The sequence below is a fragment of the Phascolarctos cinereus genome, unplaced genomic scaffold (assembly GCF_003287225.1).
Source record: "Phascolarctos cinereus isolate Bilbo 61053 unplaced genomic scaffold, phaCin_HiC Scaffold_4;HRSCAF=312, whole genome shotgun sequence".
In the NCBI taxonomy this organism is placed as follows: Eukaryota; Metazoa; Chordata; class Mammalia; order Diprotodontia; family Phascolarctidae; genus Phascolarctos; species Phascolarctos cinereus.
In genome coordinates this window covers 238,558,855-238,573,297 of record NW_027555847.1, presented here as the reverse complement: position 1 = coordinate 238,573,297, position 14,443 = coordinate 238,558,855, and the positions used below count along the sequence as shown (strand labels likewise).

Below are 14,443 nucleotides of genomic sequence, written 5' to 3'. Positions count from 1 at the left end.
CCCAACTCCTCACTTTTCCCCCATTATGAACAGAAGAGGATTTATATTGGGAAAATTTCAGTTTCTTTTTTATATTTGTTATTTTAGAAGCATGCATATAGATGTACAGGTATATATGTATGATGTGTGTGTGTGTGTATACACATAGAGAAGTACAAATAACCACAAATTATATCATGAGGACTGGAATATCTTGTTATGAAAAGCTATTTGGCTTTGACAATGCAGTAAAGTATTGACATTTCTAACAACTAAAAGGGATGCCAAATAAAGTCAAACATTGTACGTGTATATTAAGGATAAAAGTTTAGAGCTAAATAATGTTAATATCAGCCAATTAATTTAAATATTAACCAGAATGGTGTAATAAGATCCAAAATGTTATGGGAAAATATCTGATTCAGATATTTTAAAGATAATATACAAAGTCTTACAAGATTAGATAAATAGACCCATATTATAGGGATCAGGAAAACTTTCTTGGAGAAAATGGCATTTGAATTGGGCCTCTAGGATTTCAAAATCATATATCAACAAAGATTGGAGAGAGCATTCTAAAGAAGAAGAAAGAGGATGAGTAAAGACGGAGGGGGGAAGTGCAGCTTATCTTCAGTCCAGTTTAGCTAAAACATGGAATATGTGGAGAGGAGATGCAAATGAAAAGCCTAGTTATTAAAATGTTACAAATTTTATATCATCTCCTGTAATCAAACTGAAATCTCAAGACTGTGGAACCTCTACTTCTTCGGATCTGTAATCACATCTAAATAGATATTCCACCCCTGCCTTCAGTAATGCAGATCGAAACTCATCTGTGCCTTTTCATTCTGTGCCATTGCTGTCCTTGTCTTTCCACAAATCATTCATAAAAAATCTGTCGATAAAAAGGATCTACAGGCTAGTGTCCTTCTTCCAGTTCCTTTAATAATTTCTGCCAGTCTGCTTTCCTGCTTGACCTGAATTGCTTGGGAAACTGGAAAGCAGACTGGCAGAAATTAGTTTTAGACCATCATTCCATATCTAAATGGGCACATGAGGTTAATTTTAAATATGCCATTAAGAAATAGAGTCAGAATCAGATCACATGTTTTACAGTAGTTCTTTCAGTGTTATTTTTTAACGAAACAAGGGATAGAAGCCATTACAAAGGTAAAGTAATTTCAGTTACATAAATTGAAAGACGTTTCTATTAACAGAATTAATACTACTAAGAAAGAAACAGATGACTAGAGCTTTGTATCAAATATTTCTGATGTCTATTATCCAAGATATGTAGACTACTTATAAAGTAGCCAAAAGCACTTCTCTGATAGATAAGTAGCCAAAGGATTTGAATAAAGAGTTCTCAAAAGAATTGTTAAGAATTAATGATGTGAAAGAATGCTATAATTCATGTATTTCTAAAGTGCAAATGAGGTATCAGCAAATGAGCTGAAAACAAGGTGGGAAGAGCCTATGTTGAAGACATTGTGGAAAGAGGGGTGTAATTGTGTATTGTTAATGGAGCTTTGAACTAGTCCAACCATTGGTAAGCAATTTAGAATTTTGCAAAGAGAGTGACAAAAATATCATTATCCTTTAATCTGGGACTTTGGTTTACATTTGAAAAACAATATGCTCCTTTAGAAATCTCTTTAAAGGCTAAAAAATTTTTTGAAAACTTACTTATTCTGAACTTCCTTAAAAGTCCTTAAAGTGGATTTTGCCATATATGGATTAGTTGAAGGAAGTAAGAGTGTTTAGCTTAGAAAAGAGAAAATTCTGTGGGGGACATGAAATTTGTGCTCAGTTATTTGAAAAGCTGTCATGTGGAAGATTAGATTTCTTTTTATTGGCCCTAGTGGGCAGAATCAGAAGCAATGGAGAAGTTATGGAGAAGAATTTAGACTTGATATAAGGTAAAGATACTTTGTAAAAATTAGAGCTTTCTAGAAATGAAATGGACTGCCCTCCCAGGCAGTGTTCCTTTCCAGAGGTCTTCAAACAAAGGTTGGATAACCACTTGTTGAGTATATGTCAGAGATGGGTTCAGTTTGAATCAGATGGCCTCTTAAATTCCAAATCTGAGAGTCTATGATTCTGGCATGGACCTCAATTTAATTGTATCACTTATTTTGCTTGGATGTATCTTTCATTTTATTTTGTCTTTTGTCAGTTTTTGAAACCATTGAGTATGAATTTTCTTTTTTCTTAACCACTGATGTATTTGCATTCAAGATAATAATCTTAATATATTAGAATAAAGTTTATGCAGCTTGGTAATTTTATGTTCTTCAGTTTCACACTACTTCTAGAATCATGAAATGTCAAATTATGTATTTTGTTGTTAAAATTATGATAATATCATGTTATAGGGTGTGTTTGATCACCGAATGAAATGTTGGCAGAAATGGGATGATGCTCAGATTACTTTGCAGAAAAAACGTGAAGCTGAAGCAAAAATGATGCTTGCCAACAAACCAGATAAAATACAGCAGGCTAAAAATGAAATCAGAGAGGTAATTGATGTCAGTTGTTTTATCTGTTCACATTGTTAGATCTAACTTATTCATAATTCATTCATTAATGCATATTTTTCATGTATTTAATTTCTGAACCATTGGGCACTTTGGCTGTTTCCATGTATTTCTGGATTTTTTAGATTTATTTTAATAAATTCTACATATTTGGTCTGAAATGACAAGAATCTCAGGACTCTTAGCTTATGCCTAGTGAGGATAGAGTCAAAATGATGGACAGATATGGGGGAAATATTTTAAATTATCCTTTACAATAGTTTTAACTTTTTTGTAGTTTAATTTAAATGGTTAAATATATGTGTCTAAAAAAGGATTAGAGTAAGAGCTATCCTATGTTTTGTTGTCTTTTGCAACATTCTCTCCATATATATGTATGTATATATGGTATTTTAGTAAATTTGTGGAGGTTTGTCATAATATATACGCTTTTTTTGCCATGCTTCAATAAGGAAATTGAAGAGGTAGGACAAACTTTATATTTTTGAAAATACATACAAATGCTCTTTAAAGAGTATGTGCCAGTGTTGTTATATAAAAGGGAGCCATCATTTGCATAGCTTAAATTTTCACAGTTGTTTTTATTTTGGCTGCTTCATTGATCACTAATCACAACTTGTTTTGTCATTGCTGCACTTGATATATTTACCCATACTAACCTTGAGATAGTTACTAGGGAATTTGTTCTTCTCTGAATTTAATTCCGCCAGTGATTTTTACCTTTTTCAGTCAGATTTTTAAGTAATCTATTCTGTATAGATTTTAACTTAAAGTATTTTCATGAATATATTTATAGCTTCTTTCATTTACATGAAAAATACTCTAAGTAAAATCTTTACAGACATCATTTAATGTTTTGAAAATCTAATAGGGAAAGAGAAGAATATCAGTATAACACTGATATTTTTTATCTGAGATTTTCATCTGTTTAAACTTTACCAATAGAGAATATCTTTGTGGAAATACAGAGCATTCTAATCCTGAGTTAGTCTATTGGGGAAGTAAAATATTAATAAATTTTCAAAAATGGATTGTTGTTAAGTAAAAAAGGCTGAGGTGTGTTAGTTCTACTTAAAGAGTACACGAAAGTTTGAAATGTGGTATCGAGTTATAGTTTTGAGCTTCTTTGAGGCACTAAAGTATTATGTTGGAGTTTAATTTATTAGATAAGACATTGTAGATTTAAAACTTAACTTCTTTGTTAGATGGGGATAAAAAGTAATTCTGTGTATGTGTGTGCATGTGTTTTTCTTTATCAGTGGGAAGCCAAAGTTCAGCAAGGAGAGAGAGACTTTGAACAAATATCCAAAACTATTAGAAAGGAAGTTGGAAGATTTGAGGCATGTATAATTGTTTTCTACTTTCCATGAGAACATAATGAGATTTTATTGCAATTTTATCTTAAATAATTTTGCTTTTTCAATTATGAGAAATTTTGTTTTATTTCATTTAATAGAAGGAACGAGTGAAAGACTTTAAAACTGTTATTATCAAGTACTTGGAATCATTAGTACAAACACAACAACAGGTAAGCTAGATTCAATAATTTTAAAATGATAAAATTTGCTTTCCATGTAACTTTTAAAATGTTTTGTTGTTTCCTTTTAAAATACCACTATCAAGGAGATATAGTTAGTAATAGTAACTATGAAAAAAATTTTGAAGCAAGTTTCTCTGATAAAGGCCTCATTTCTCAAACATATAGAGAACTGAGTCAAATTTATAAAAATAAGAGCCATTCCCCAATTGATAAATGATCAAAAGATATGATCAGTTTTCAGATGAAGTAATCAAAGCTATCTATAGCCATCTCAAAAAATAAAACTCACTGTTGATTAAACAATTCCGAGGTACTATCTCATATCTACTAGATTGGCTAATTGGACAGAAAAAGTAAATGACAAATGTTGGAGGGGATGTAGGAAAAGTAAGACCTTAATGCACTCTTGGTGGAGTTGTGAACTGATTGAGCCATTCTGTAGAGCAACTTGGAACTATGCCCAAAGGACTATAAAACCATGCGTACCCTTTGACCTAGCAATACCACTACTAGATTAGTATCCCAAAAGAAATAAAAAACCAAAAAGGAAAAGTACCTATGTGTATAAAAATATTTATAGTAGTTCTTTTCTAGAGGTGAAGAGTTAGAAGTTGAGGGGAAGCTCATCAATTAGGGAATTGCTGAACAAGTTGTTGTATGTGTTGTATGGAATACTATTGTACTGTAAGAAATAATGAGCAAAATGCTCTTAGAAAAACCTGGAAAGACTTGCATAGGCTGATGTAAAGTGAAATGTACTTTGTACAAAATAACAGAAATATTATTGTAAGGTGATGAGATGGATGGTGAATGACTTAGCTATTTTCAGCAATACATAAAGACAACTTTGAAGGAATTATGATGAAAAATGCTATCCGTCCCCAGAACTGATGATGTTTTGAATACAGATTGAAGTATACTTTTTTTTAAACTTTATTTTTCTGGAAGTTTTTTGTTTTGTTTTTTTTTTTTTGGTCTTTGTTTTCTCTTACAACATGACTGTTATGGAAATGTTTTGCATGACTACACTTGTATAACCTATATTGAATTGGTTGCCTTCTCAAGGGGAGGGAGAGAAATTTTGAACTCAAAGTTTTAAAAACAAATGTTAAAAATTGTTTTTACATGTAACAGAGGAAAAATAAAATACTAAATACAATGAAAATAAAGACTAGAAAGATAAAATAAAATACCACTATCAACGCTCACCTCTACCACCCAAGCATAGAACCTTTCCAAGAAAAAAACAGTTATATGCAATATTTTCCACCTCTCTAGAGCCTAGCCAGTCTTTGCATTTAATCTTAATTCCATTATCTTTTTATTGTTATTTTTTGTTACATTATTGTGGTCATTATATATGTTGTTCCTTTAGTTCCGTTTTCTTTGCCCTGATTCATTTCATAAATATTTCTCTTAAGTCTTCATATTTCTCATTTTTCATGGTGCAGTAATCTCCCATTATATTCATATATTTTGTTCAGCCATTCCCCAATTAAGGGGCCGAACATTTATACTTTATCATGCTTTTTGTTTGTTTTGTTTGGTTTTTTTTGTTTTTGGTATATCAAAGTGAATATTTTGGTAAATATGTGGTACTTTTCTTTCTCTTTGATCTCCTTGCATTTATGGTCAGTAGTGAGATTGCTGGCTTACGGGGCTGAGTGGTTTATTACTTTCTTGCATAATTCCAAATTGTTTAACAGAATAGGTGGATTGATTCACATCTCTCCCAATAAATTATATTAGTGTTCCTGTCTTCTTGAAGCCCCTCCAACATGAACTTTTTATATCTTTGACCATCTCTGTCAAATTATCGGGTGTGAAATAAAACCTCAGGCTTGTTTTGATTATAATTTCTTTTATCATTATTGATTTCAAAGTTTTTCATAATTGTTATTGTGTGTCTTGATTTGCATATCTTTTGTTCTTATCCTTTGATTTTCCATTTAATTGCTTACTTTAAGAGGTGATGATGAAATTGTTAATAGATTGAATTTGTGTTTTCCTTTCTATCTCAGAGGGGAGATTTCTGAAAATAAAATGCTAGTTTTGAGATAGTAGTTTTTTTATAGCAAGAAACAAAATAATTTGCACTGTTTCTACTGTGGATATTTTTAATTTACCTGAGAAATTCAAATAACTGTCCAGAGGTTCATAGCTTTCAGAAATAGAGAAGTGTATTATCCTATTGGACTCTGCCTTACCACAGTTTGAGGCCATTGATGCACTGTATTGTAACCAGAGTAGAGTAACCAAAATAGTAAAGGGCCTTGGGTCCATGACATGTGAGAATTGATTGAAGGAACTGGCCAGGTTTAGCTTAAAAATGAGAGGACTCAGGGTAGCTGTTTTCAAGTATTTAAAGGGATATCATGTGGAGGAGGGATTAGACTTGTTTTGTTTTTGCCCAGAGAGCCAAACCTAGAGCAGAGGGTTGAAGTTGTCACAAGGCCACTTTATACTTCCTAACAATTAGAATTACCCAACAGTGAAATGAGGTACCTTCAGAGGTGCTAAGTCTCCCCTCCTTGGAGGTCATCAAGCAGAGACCACTTGTCAGGTGTATTATAATAGAGATTCTTTTCATGTATGAGTTGGACCATATATGGCCTCAGTGGTCCCTTCCAACTTTCAGATTCTGTAGTTCGGGACTTGGGCAAATGAAAACCTTAGGGAAAGCTTTTCATTTTTACTATTTGACTAAAAAAAAAGTATTGACTAAAGTATTTTTAATTAAAAATTCGGTTACTATATTTTGTTTTTTTACACCTTCATTTCACCTTCCGTCTCCCAAAGAGCTTTCCTTTATGTAAAAGTATAAAACAGAGAGTAAAAAACTGGTCAGCAAAAATAACCAATACATTAACCATTTCTCACATTATATGCATGATTCTATACCCTTAACTCGTAGTATACACCTTCTGCAAAAAAGGGAAGAAAATGCATTCTTATATTTCTTCTTTGGAGTCAAGTTTGATCAGTATAAGTTTGTAGCATTCAATTTTAGTTGTTTTCTTATTTTTTCCCTTTACATTGTTTTTGTACTTTTTTTTCCTGGTTCTGCTTACTTTACTTTCCATCCTCTTATATAAGTCTTTCTGTACTTCTCTGTATCCATCATGTTCATCATTTGTTACAACACAGTAATGTTACATATCATTCATGTACCACCATTTATTTTAGACATTCCCCAATCTATGGACATTTACTTTGCCTCTAGGTTGCTACCACAAATGTGATAAGAATATTTTGGCAGGACCTGTATGCCTTACAGTGGAATCTTTGGGTTATGAAACATTAAACAGATCAGTAAAATAAGTCCATAAAAGCTCCAACAAAAAACTAATCCTGTATCTTTTAACCAAAAAAAAGTTGTACAAGGCATCATATTTAAGATGACTTAAGTAGGAAATAATGTAATTCTAATGGAAAACATCTATATGAGATATAAGCTTTAGAATTAATAGGTGATTTTAAAACAAATATTTATTAGAGAATGAAGTTTTTATATCAACTATGCACTTTTAAGTTAGTTCACATTTAATACTGTGTTTAAGAATCAAGAGAGACACTGTAAAAGTTCTGTAGTGGAAAGAGCACTAGATACAAACTACTAACATTTCCTGTGGAGGTAAAGCAGTGGTCGTAATGAGGAGGCAAAAAGGACCTGGAATTTGCCGTAATCATCCAACATGATTTCCTTGCCAAGCAGAGATTTGTCAACAAAGGACACCACTGGTTTAATAAATTTATTTGCAAAACCCTACAGGACGAGGATGGTGGAAGATCATGAAAAGTATCACCTCATAGAACAATGAGAGGTCATGGAGGGAAAATGAGTTTACAGAAAACTTGGCAGCAGGTCCAGTTAAGCTGCATGATCTAAAGAAGATATAAGGATAAAACTGGAAGGAGGACAGCAACAGATGAAAAAACTTGCTAACATTTCTATAACTTTTTTCCATCAATGACAATGGAGCCATCACATTTGGACATCAGCTGAACTACATGAGGAAGTAGAATTGGCTTCAAGTAAATGAAGATAAGAAGAGCAAGCACTTGGACCAGACTAAGCCTACAGAGAAGAGGTCTTTGCAGGAATTGATAAGATGTAGAGGGAATTGTGGGTTTGATTCTTAAGATAACTGAAAGAGGTGAAGATACTTCAAAATTAGAAAAAAATACAAATGTTGTTACTATTGGGGGAAAAAAGCAATGAGAGAGCTCATCAGTAGCCACTTTCCCATATACCTAACAGCTTATTCCTACAAATTTTTTGTTGCTACATTTTGTTTTATTACAAATACCTTCCTACAAATATAATTAAGCAAAAACAATCTGTTAAGAGTGATCGTAACTGATAGCAAATGACATTTCACACCCTTATCATTTATCACATTAACAAAAAAGAAGGATCTGAAATCAAAACTGGTCATTCTATTTGACCTGAAATTCTGTTGTCTTTTAGTGAACATAATTTTAATCATTGTGATTTTGTTCTTTTAGTTCTGATTTCTTTGCTCTGCATCAGTTTATAAAAGTCTTTCCATGTATCTCTGAATTCTTCATATTTTAAATTGCTTCTGATATAATCCTTACATTTTTATACCACAGTTTTTCATCTATACCCCATTTGTTGGACGGTTTTTTCCAGCTTTTTCATGTACAAATTGTGCTGCTATGAATATGTGTGTGTGTGTGTGTGTGTGTATGTTTGTATATTTATATATGTATATATGAGACTTTTCTTTCTGTCATTAAACTCCTTTGGGTCTAAATCCAGTTTAATAACTTTACGCAATTCCTAGTTGTTTTCTAAATGGACTAATTAACATCTCTCTGCTATTAGTATGTATTAGCGTACACACATTTTCAAACCTTTCTCCAACAGTGACTTTGCATTTTTTACCAGCCTTACAGGATAGGCAAGCAGGCTGATGGTCTTCAGAGACCTTATCATTCAGGCCATCTAATCCACTCTGTACCTGAATAATTATCCCTTCTATTATTAAATGATCTACAAGTTGATATATTGTTTCTACATAAAGACTGCTAGGTTTTCCAACTATCTCACAAAATATTCCTTTTCACTTTTGGATATCTCTGTTAGGAAGTTTTTGCTTACCTCAAGCCTGAATTTGCCACTTTGCAATTTCTGCTCTTAATGACTTCTAATTCTTCTCTCTAAGTCAAGGATAACAACTTTATTCTTTCTTCTATTTGACAGCCTCTTTAAATAGTTGAAGACAGATATATTATCCCCTCTCCTCAAGTCCTGGCTTTTTTAAACTAATGATCCTAACTTCCTTTAACTGATACTAATATGGCAAGAACTTTGAGGTGCCTCACTGTTCTCGGTGCTTTTCCTCTGCATGAACTCACTTACAAGTGCCCTTCCTAAAATGTGACAAGTATATTTGAACACATTATTCTTTTTGTAGTCTGACCAGGGCAAAATACAATGGTGATTTATATATAAGAAAAGTGCATAGAATACACTATTCCACTCTACTTATTGTTTCACTGCAAAACTTTTGTTTTGGTACAGGGAAATAATACATAGTAAAACATAGTAAAACAGAAGGCCACTGTAAAAGTATCTCGTTGTGACGTGTTAAGATCACATGAAATTGCTTGATAGATGTAGGAGTAGAGAAAATTTTGTTTGATCTTTTGATTGTTAGTATCAAGAGAGGTATATAACAAAGAGATTTGTATTTGCTAGAGGTTTTGCCGCTGTCATGGGGGATGACAAGTGAAGATTTGGTTTAAAAAAAAAATCCTTCCCAAATACTTATATGTTGGTGCATTAGAGTGTTGGTTCTGGAGTCAAAGAGACCTGAATTCAAACCTAGCCTCAGGCACTTATTAACTGTGTGACTCTGGACAAGTCTTCTCAGCTATAAAATGGAGATGATAATAACATGTGTCCCACAGGGTTGCTGTGATAATCAAATGAGATAATTTGTAAAAGCGCTTAGCATAGTGTCTGGTACATAGTAGTTGCTACATACATGATTATTCCCTATATTCACTTCCCTGATTGCCCCCAAAGTGTGGTAAACCTTCTCAATGAGATGCATTTATTGTACACTACTAAAACCAAATGAGTGGAGACTTCCAGACCATGATATGTAGTCCATCCATACACATATATTGGATGGATACTACAGATAAAAAAGAATTGAATTAGAGAAAAGGAGTGGGCTGGATTAGATTTGGGAAATTGAGTAGGGCTTTCATGGACCCCCCCCCTAAAAAAAATAGAACAATATATTTTTCTATATTGCTGCAAAACTGGGAAGATCAGCCTTCAAAATGTCAAAAGAAAAGGCCACCCAAAATATAGTAGTAGCTATGAATAGACTGTGTGGCATTACCAAGGATGAACTGCATGCAGAAGTGGCATAAAAGATATCAGTAAAGAGATCTGTAACCAGAAAAGGATTTGAGCTAGATATATGATTAAAAAAACCCAAAAAACCAAAGGTGAACGAAGAGGCCACTTGCTGCACTAGTACTTCTGTAAGGTTAAGAGATTCAAAGGAATGCCCTTAGGAAGTTAGGTTGACACCCCAGTAGAAGATTTATGGGAAGACATATAAGAGTCACGTGGGATGAAAAGGTAGGAATGGGGTTGCTGTTTACAGCAAAGTGTATTCATAGCAGTGATTTATATTTAGATAGCTAATGTTTTAATAGGTTAACGTATTTATTTAATATTCAGATAACCAAATAATTCATTAAAATGATAAAAGATTTCTGTCAATTTGACTTCCAACTGAATTTATATTAGTCATTTTTAGTATCTTAGGCTACTTTTAGCTGATTAGTACATGTATATGCCTATGTAAAATAACACTCATATCCTTTTGTTTTTATCTACACAGCTGATAAAGTACTGGGAGGCATTCCTACCTGAAGCCAAAGCTATTGCCTAGCAAGGTGACTTCAAGTCAGAAGATTCTCTGGATGTTTTTTCTCAGTTATGCTAAATTCCACAGTGAAATCACTTTAAAATCATCTAAATAAACCACTATATATTTTATGAATTAACATGTGGCTTTTTTTATATACTCTGACATTTTATTAACAAGCTGCACGTCCTGACCCTCTTTGAATCAAGTGGACTGTGGCATGACATTCTGCAGTACTTTGCTGAATTGAACACTATTGTGTCTTAATACTTGCACTAAAAAGTGCACTGCAAGGCCAGAAAGTTTTACAATATTTTTTCTTTACAATGTGTTCTGTTATTACTACTACTGTTATCTGATCTCTTTAAATCAAATTATACTTGCATTGATTAATGTTCACTTATACATTCCTGTACAGAATCATGATTTTGTGATTACAATAATAAAAGGTTGTACCTTGTGAAATACTAGTTTACACAGATTTTTTGAGCATGGTGATTAATATATAGGAACTTTTAAGATGTTTTTAATGATACGTTTTTTTTCTTCTAGAAAATCCAGTTTCCATTATTAATTACAGTAATTCCTATTTTTATTCATGGTAGGATTTGAAATTGTTATTGAAAAAAACTAATCTGATTTATTTATCAGAAGTCATTGAGCAGAATGGTAAGATGGAAAAGGTTTTGGTCACAGGGTCTGGGAGCAAATCCTGGCTTTGCCATTTGCTTCCTGTGTGTGACCTTGAGCAAGTCTTTTAATCTCTTTAAACTTCAGTTTCCTCCTCTATAAAATTAGTGGGTTGGATTAGATGACCTCCAAGTTCCCAACTCTAAACCTATGATCCTGTGACCAAAAGAAATCTTCATTTTTTAAAGATAACCAAAGAGTGTTCATACTAGAGTAAGTAAGGAATAGAGAAGCCATGGATATTTGGTTTTATCTATATACAACTTAAGAAGTGTAGTCTGTCCAGGAAAAAAAAAATTTTTTCTGTGCTTCTGGTTATAAATTTTATGTATTTTTCACATATTCCATTATTGCTGTGATTATCCCAGACTTATAAGCACTAAAATAAATTTTCACACATTATAAAATATAACAGATTTTATAATTATATATGTATGCATACACATATTTATAATTTTACACATATGCACACACTTTAATGTGATAAAATTTAATTTTTTTCCAGGACAGGGTTGACAACCAATAGCATGTGTTGTTAAAGAAAAATGCAAAGTGACTGAGTAACTAATATGAACTTAGAAATTTGCTTAGTATCTATCTTAACAGTCTAAATCCTTACTTTTAAAGTATTAACTGATATGAGTTAACATTAGGTGTGTTCCCTTCCCAATGCTCCCTTTTAAAAGGAGCTCTTGCATACAGAACCTATAATACCTTTTCCTATATCCCTTTCACTACCCTGTTTCTGAAAAGGCAATAAACAACAGACTTTATATTACCACTTCTGAAGGTTTCTGCCCTCTGATAAGAAGGCTTATAGTATGCAGTTAATATTTATGAAACTTGATCATTCCAGTGAAATATCCTAAATAGTAAGCATGGCTAAAAGCATTAGAGGAAATTAGAATGTAAATAATAATTGTTGCCCTCTCTTAGGAATCCCTCTTTTCCCAAGGTAAGTCTTTTATATCCTGAACATGGTTCATTTGTCAGAGGAAGATTATGGTTGCAAGGAGTTGCAAGGGTTGATGTCCCATATTTCTGTTTCCTTTTTTTCCAGCCCTCTTTGCTAAAAATTTTCAGATCCTATCCCTGGAATTAAATGGCTCTTTGACTACCTTCCAATGAGATATGACTTATACATTGATACCTCTAGAGCTATGGTGAGTCAGACAACTGTAGATGCTGTAAGAAGCCTACAGTTTGGACTCTCAAGTAGTCACACAGTGAGAATAAGCACTATAATAGGTCAAATAACAGTAGATTTATTTTTAAAAATAACAAAAAGAAACCCTTTTGTTTATAAGATTATATCCAAAGAGGAAGGGTAGCTTAACCTTGTGTTATATAAAATTGCAGAGGAATCAAATGAAATTTTTCTACCTATCAAGTAATAATACTTAATAAAATTATTGGAAACTACTGGTTATCATGTAGAAGCAGCACTTTCACATTTATCATTTCATTTTAACCTAAATAAATTGAATTTCAGCCCTTTTCACTGATATTAGGCTAGCCAATGAAAATTTTTTTGTTCTCAAAAGGGGTACATGTATTTAAAATACATAATGGGTTAGATATATTTTTTGCCATTGAGATTTTACGCCCCCGAAATATTTTTTTATCAGTAGGAATGTTCACAAGCAAGGGAATGGAGAGGAAATACTTTGTTCAACAAATTTCTTGAAATAAAAAAAAATGGGGCAGGGTGTTTTCTGCTCTGTACAATGACAATGGGAATTCCTTTCAAAATTGGGGAACTGCAGCTAGTTTACTCTTAAAATCTTACAGAAGTTCCTAAGAGCACATGAAAAGATATGAATTTGACTACGCAAGTATAATCTCTATCAAATCACTTGCCTTCTCCATAAGGGGATGGGGAGAGGAGAAGGGAGAGAATTGGAAATCAAAATTTTAAAAAGTGTTAAAAATTATCTGTAATTGGGGGAAAATAAGATACTAAATAGAGAAAAGAAGAAAGGGTATGGCTTGTCCATAATCATGCATACAGCCAGTATAAGTCAGAGGCAGAACTTGAGCCCAGGTTTTTGACCCCAGGATTTAACTTTTCCACTAGATCACATTTGCTTTTCATACAAGCACTACTAAGAAAAAAAAAGTCTAGAATGATAAATTCAAATAATATAGGAAAATTAAGAGGAGGGGAACAGCAACATTTGCTTGAAAATTTTCTTGAGATGACCTTAAAAAAAGTGAACTCTAAAGTTTTAGAGCTTACCAGCTCTATAAGGGCAAACAAATGAAGCAGAGTGAGACAATGTGAGAAATACTGGTACTAGCCTTAATTTTTGTGACTTTTCTTTAACAAAGCACAGAGTTATTGAAGAAATTTGTATTTTCTTTGGGGTGACTAAATCACTGGCAGCAGTGGTGGCTTCCAGACCTCTCAGCCCACAGATGCCAAAAACAACATAGAAGGTCAGCAGGAAGGGGCTGTTGCACCTGGGTGAGAGTGGAGCATAATCTAGTGCATCTTGCTCCAGCACAGCCCTGGCCCCAGCCAACTGGGAGCAGACCTGGGGAATGACTAAATCAGCAGTGGCAGCAGCTGCTTCTGGAGCTCTCAGCCCACCAAACAACTGGTCAGAAGGAGATTAAAAGGGCTTTTTGCTAGCACTGAGGCAGGATTTTGTTTCTTTGCCCATACTTAGATCTGGATGTCAGTCCTACGTGGCAGTCCCAGGGCGAGGAGGAGCACAAGCACAGCAAAACTTGTGGCCACAGTGGAGGGAGATCCCTCCTCACAGTTCCAGGGC

General features: G+C 33.2%; 1 protein-coding gene across 3 annotated transcripts in view; it reads left to right on the top strand.

Moving 5' to 3' along the window:
* The window catches only part of SNX2 (sorting nexin 2), a 68,490-nt gene extending 57,375 nt beyond the window's left edge, over nucleotides 1-11,115 (top strand). For all 3 annotated transcript variants that reach the window (XM_021009497.2, XM_078152967.1, XM_021009498.2), the window contains 4 exons: nucleotides 2,355-2,498; nucleotides 3,776-3,856; nucleotides 3,973-4,044; nucleotides 10,950-11,115. In XM_021009497.2, coding sequence (XP_020865156.1) covers nucleotides 2,355-2,498; nucleotides 3,776-3,856; nucleotides 3,973-4,044; nucleotides 10,950-11,000 — 348 coding nt within the window. In that variant the 3' untranslated portion in view covers nucleotides 11,001-11,115. The remainder of the gene's footprint in view (nucleotides 1-2,354; nucleotides 2,499-3,775; nucleotides 3,857-3,972; nucleotides 4,045-10,949) is intronic.
* The last annotated feature ends 3,328 nt before the right edge of the window (nucleotides 11,116-14,443 follow it).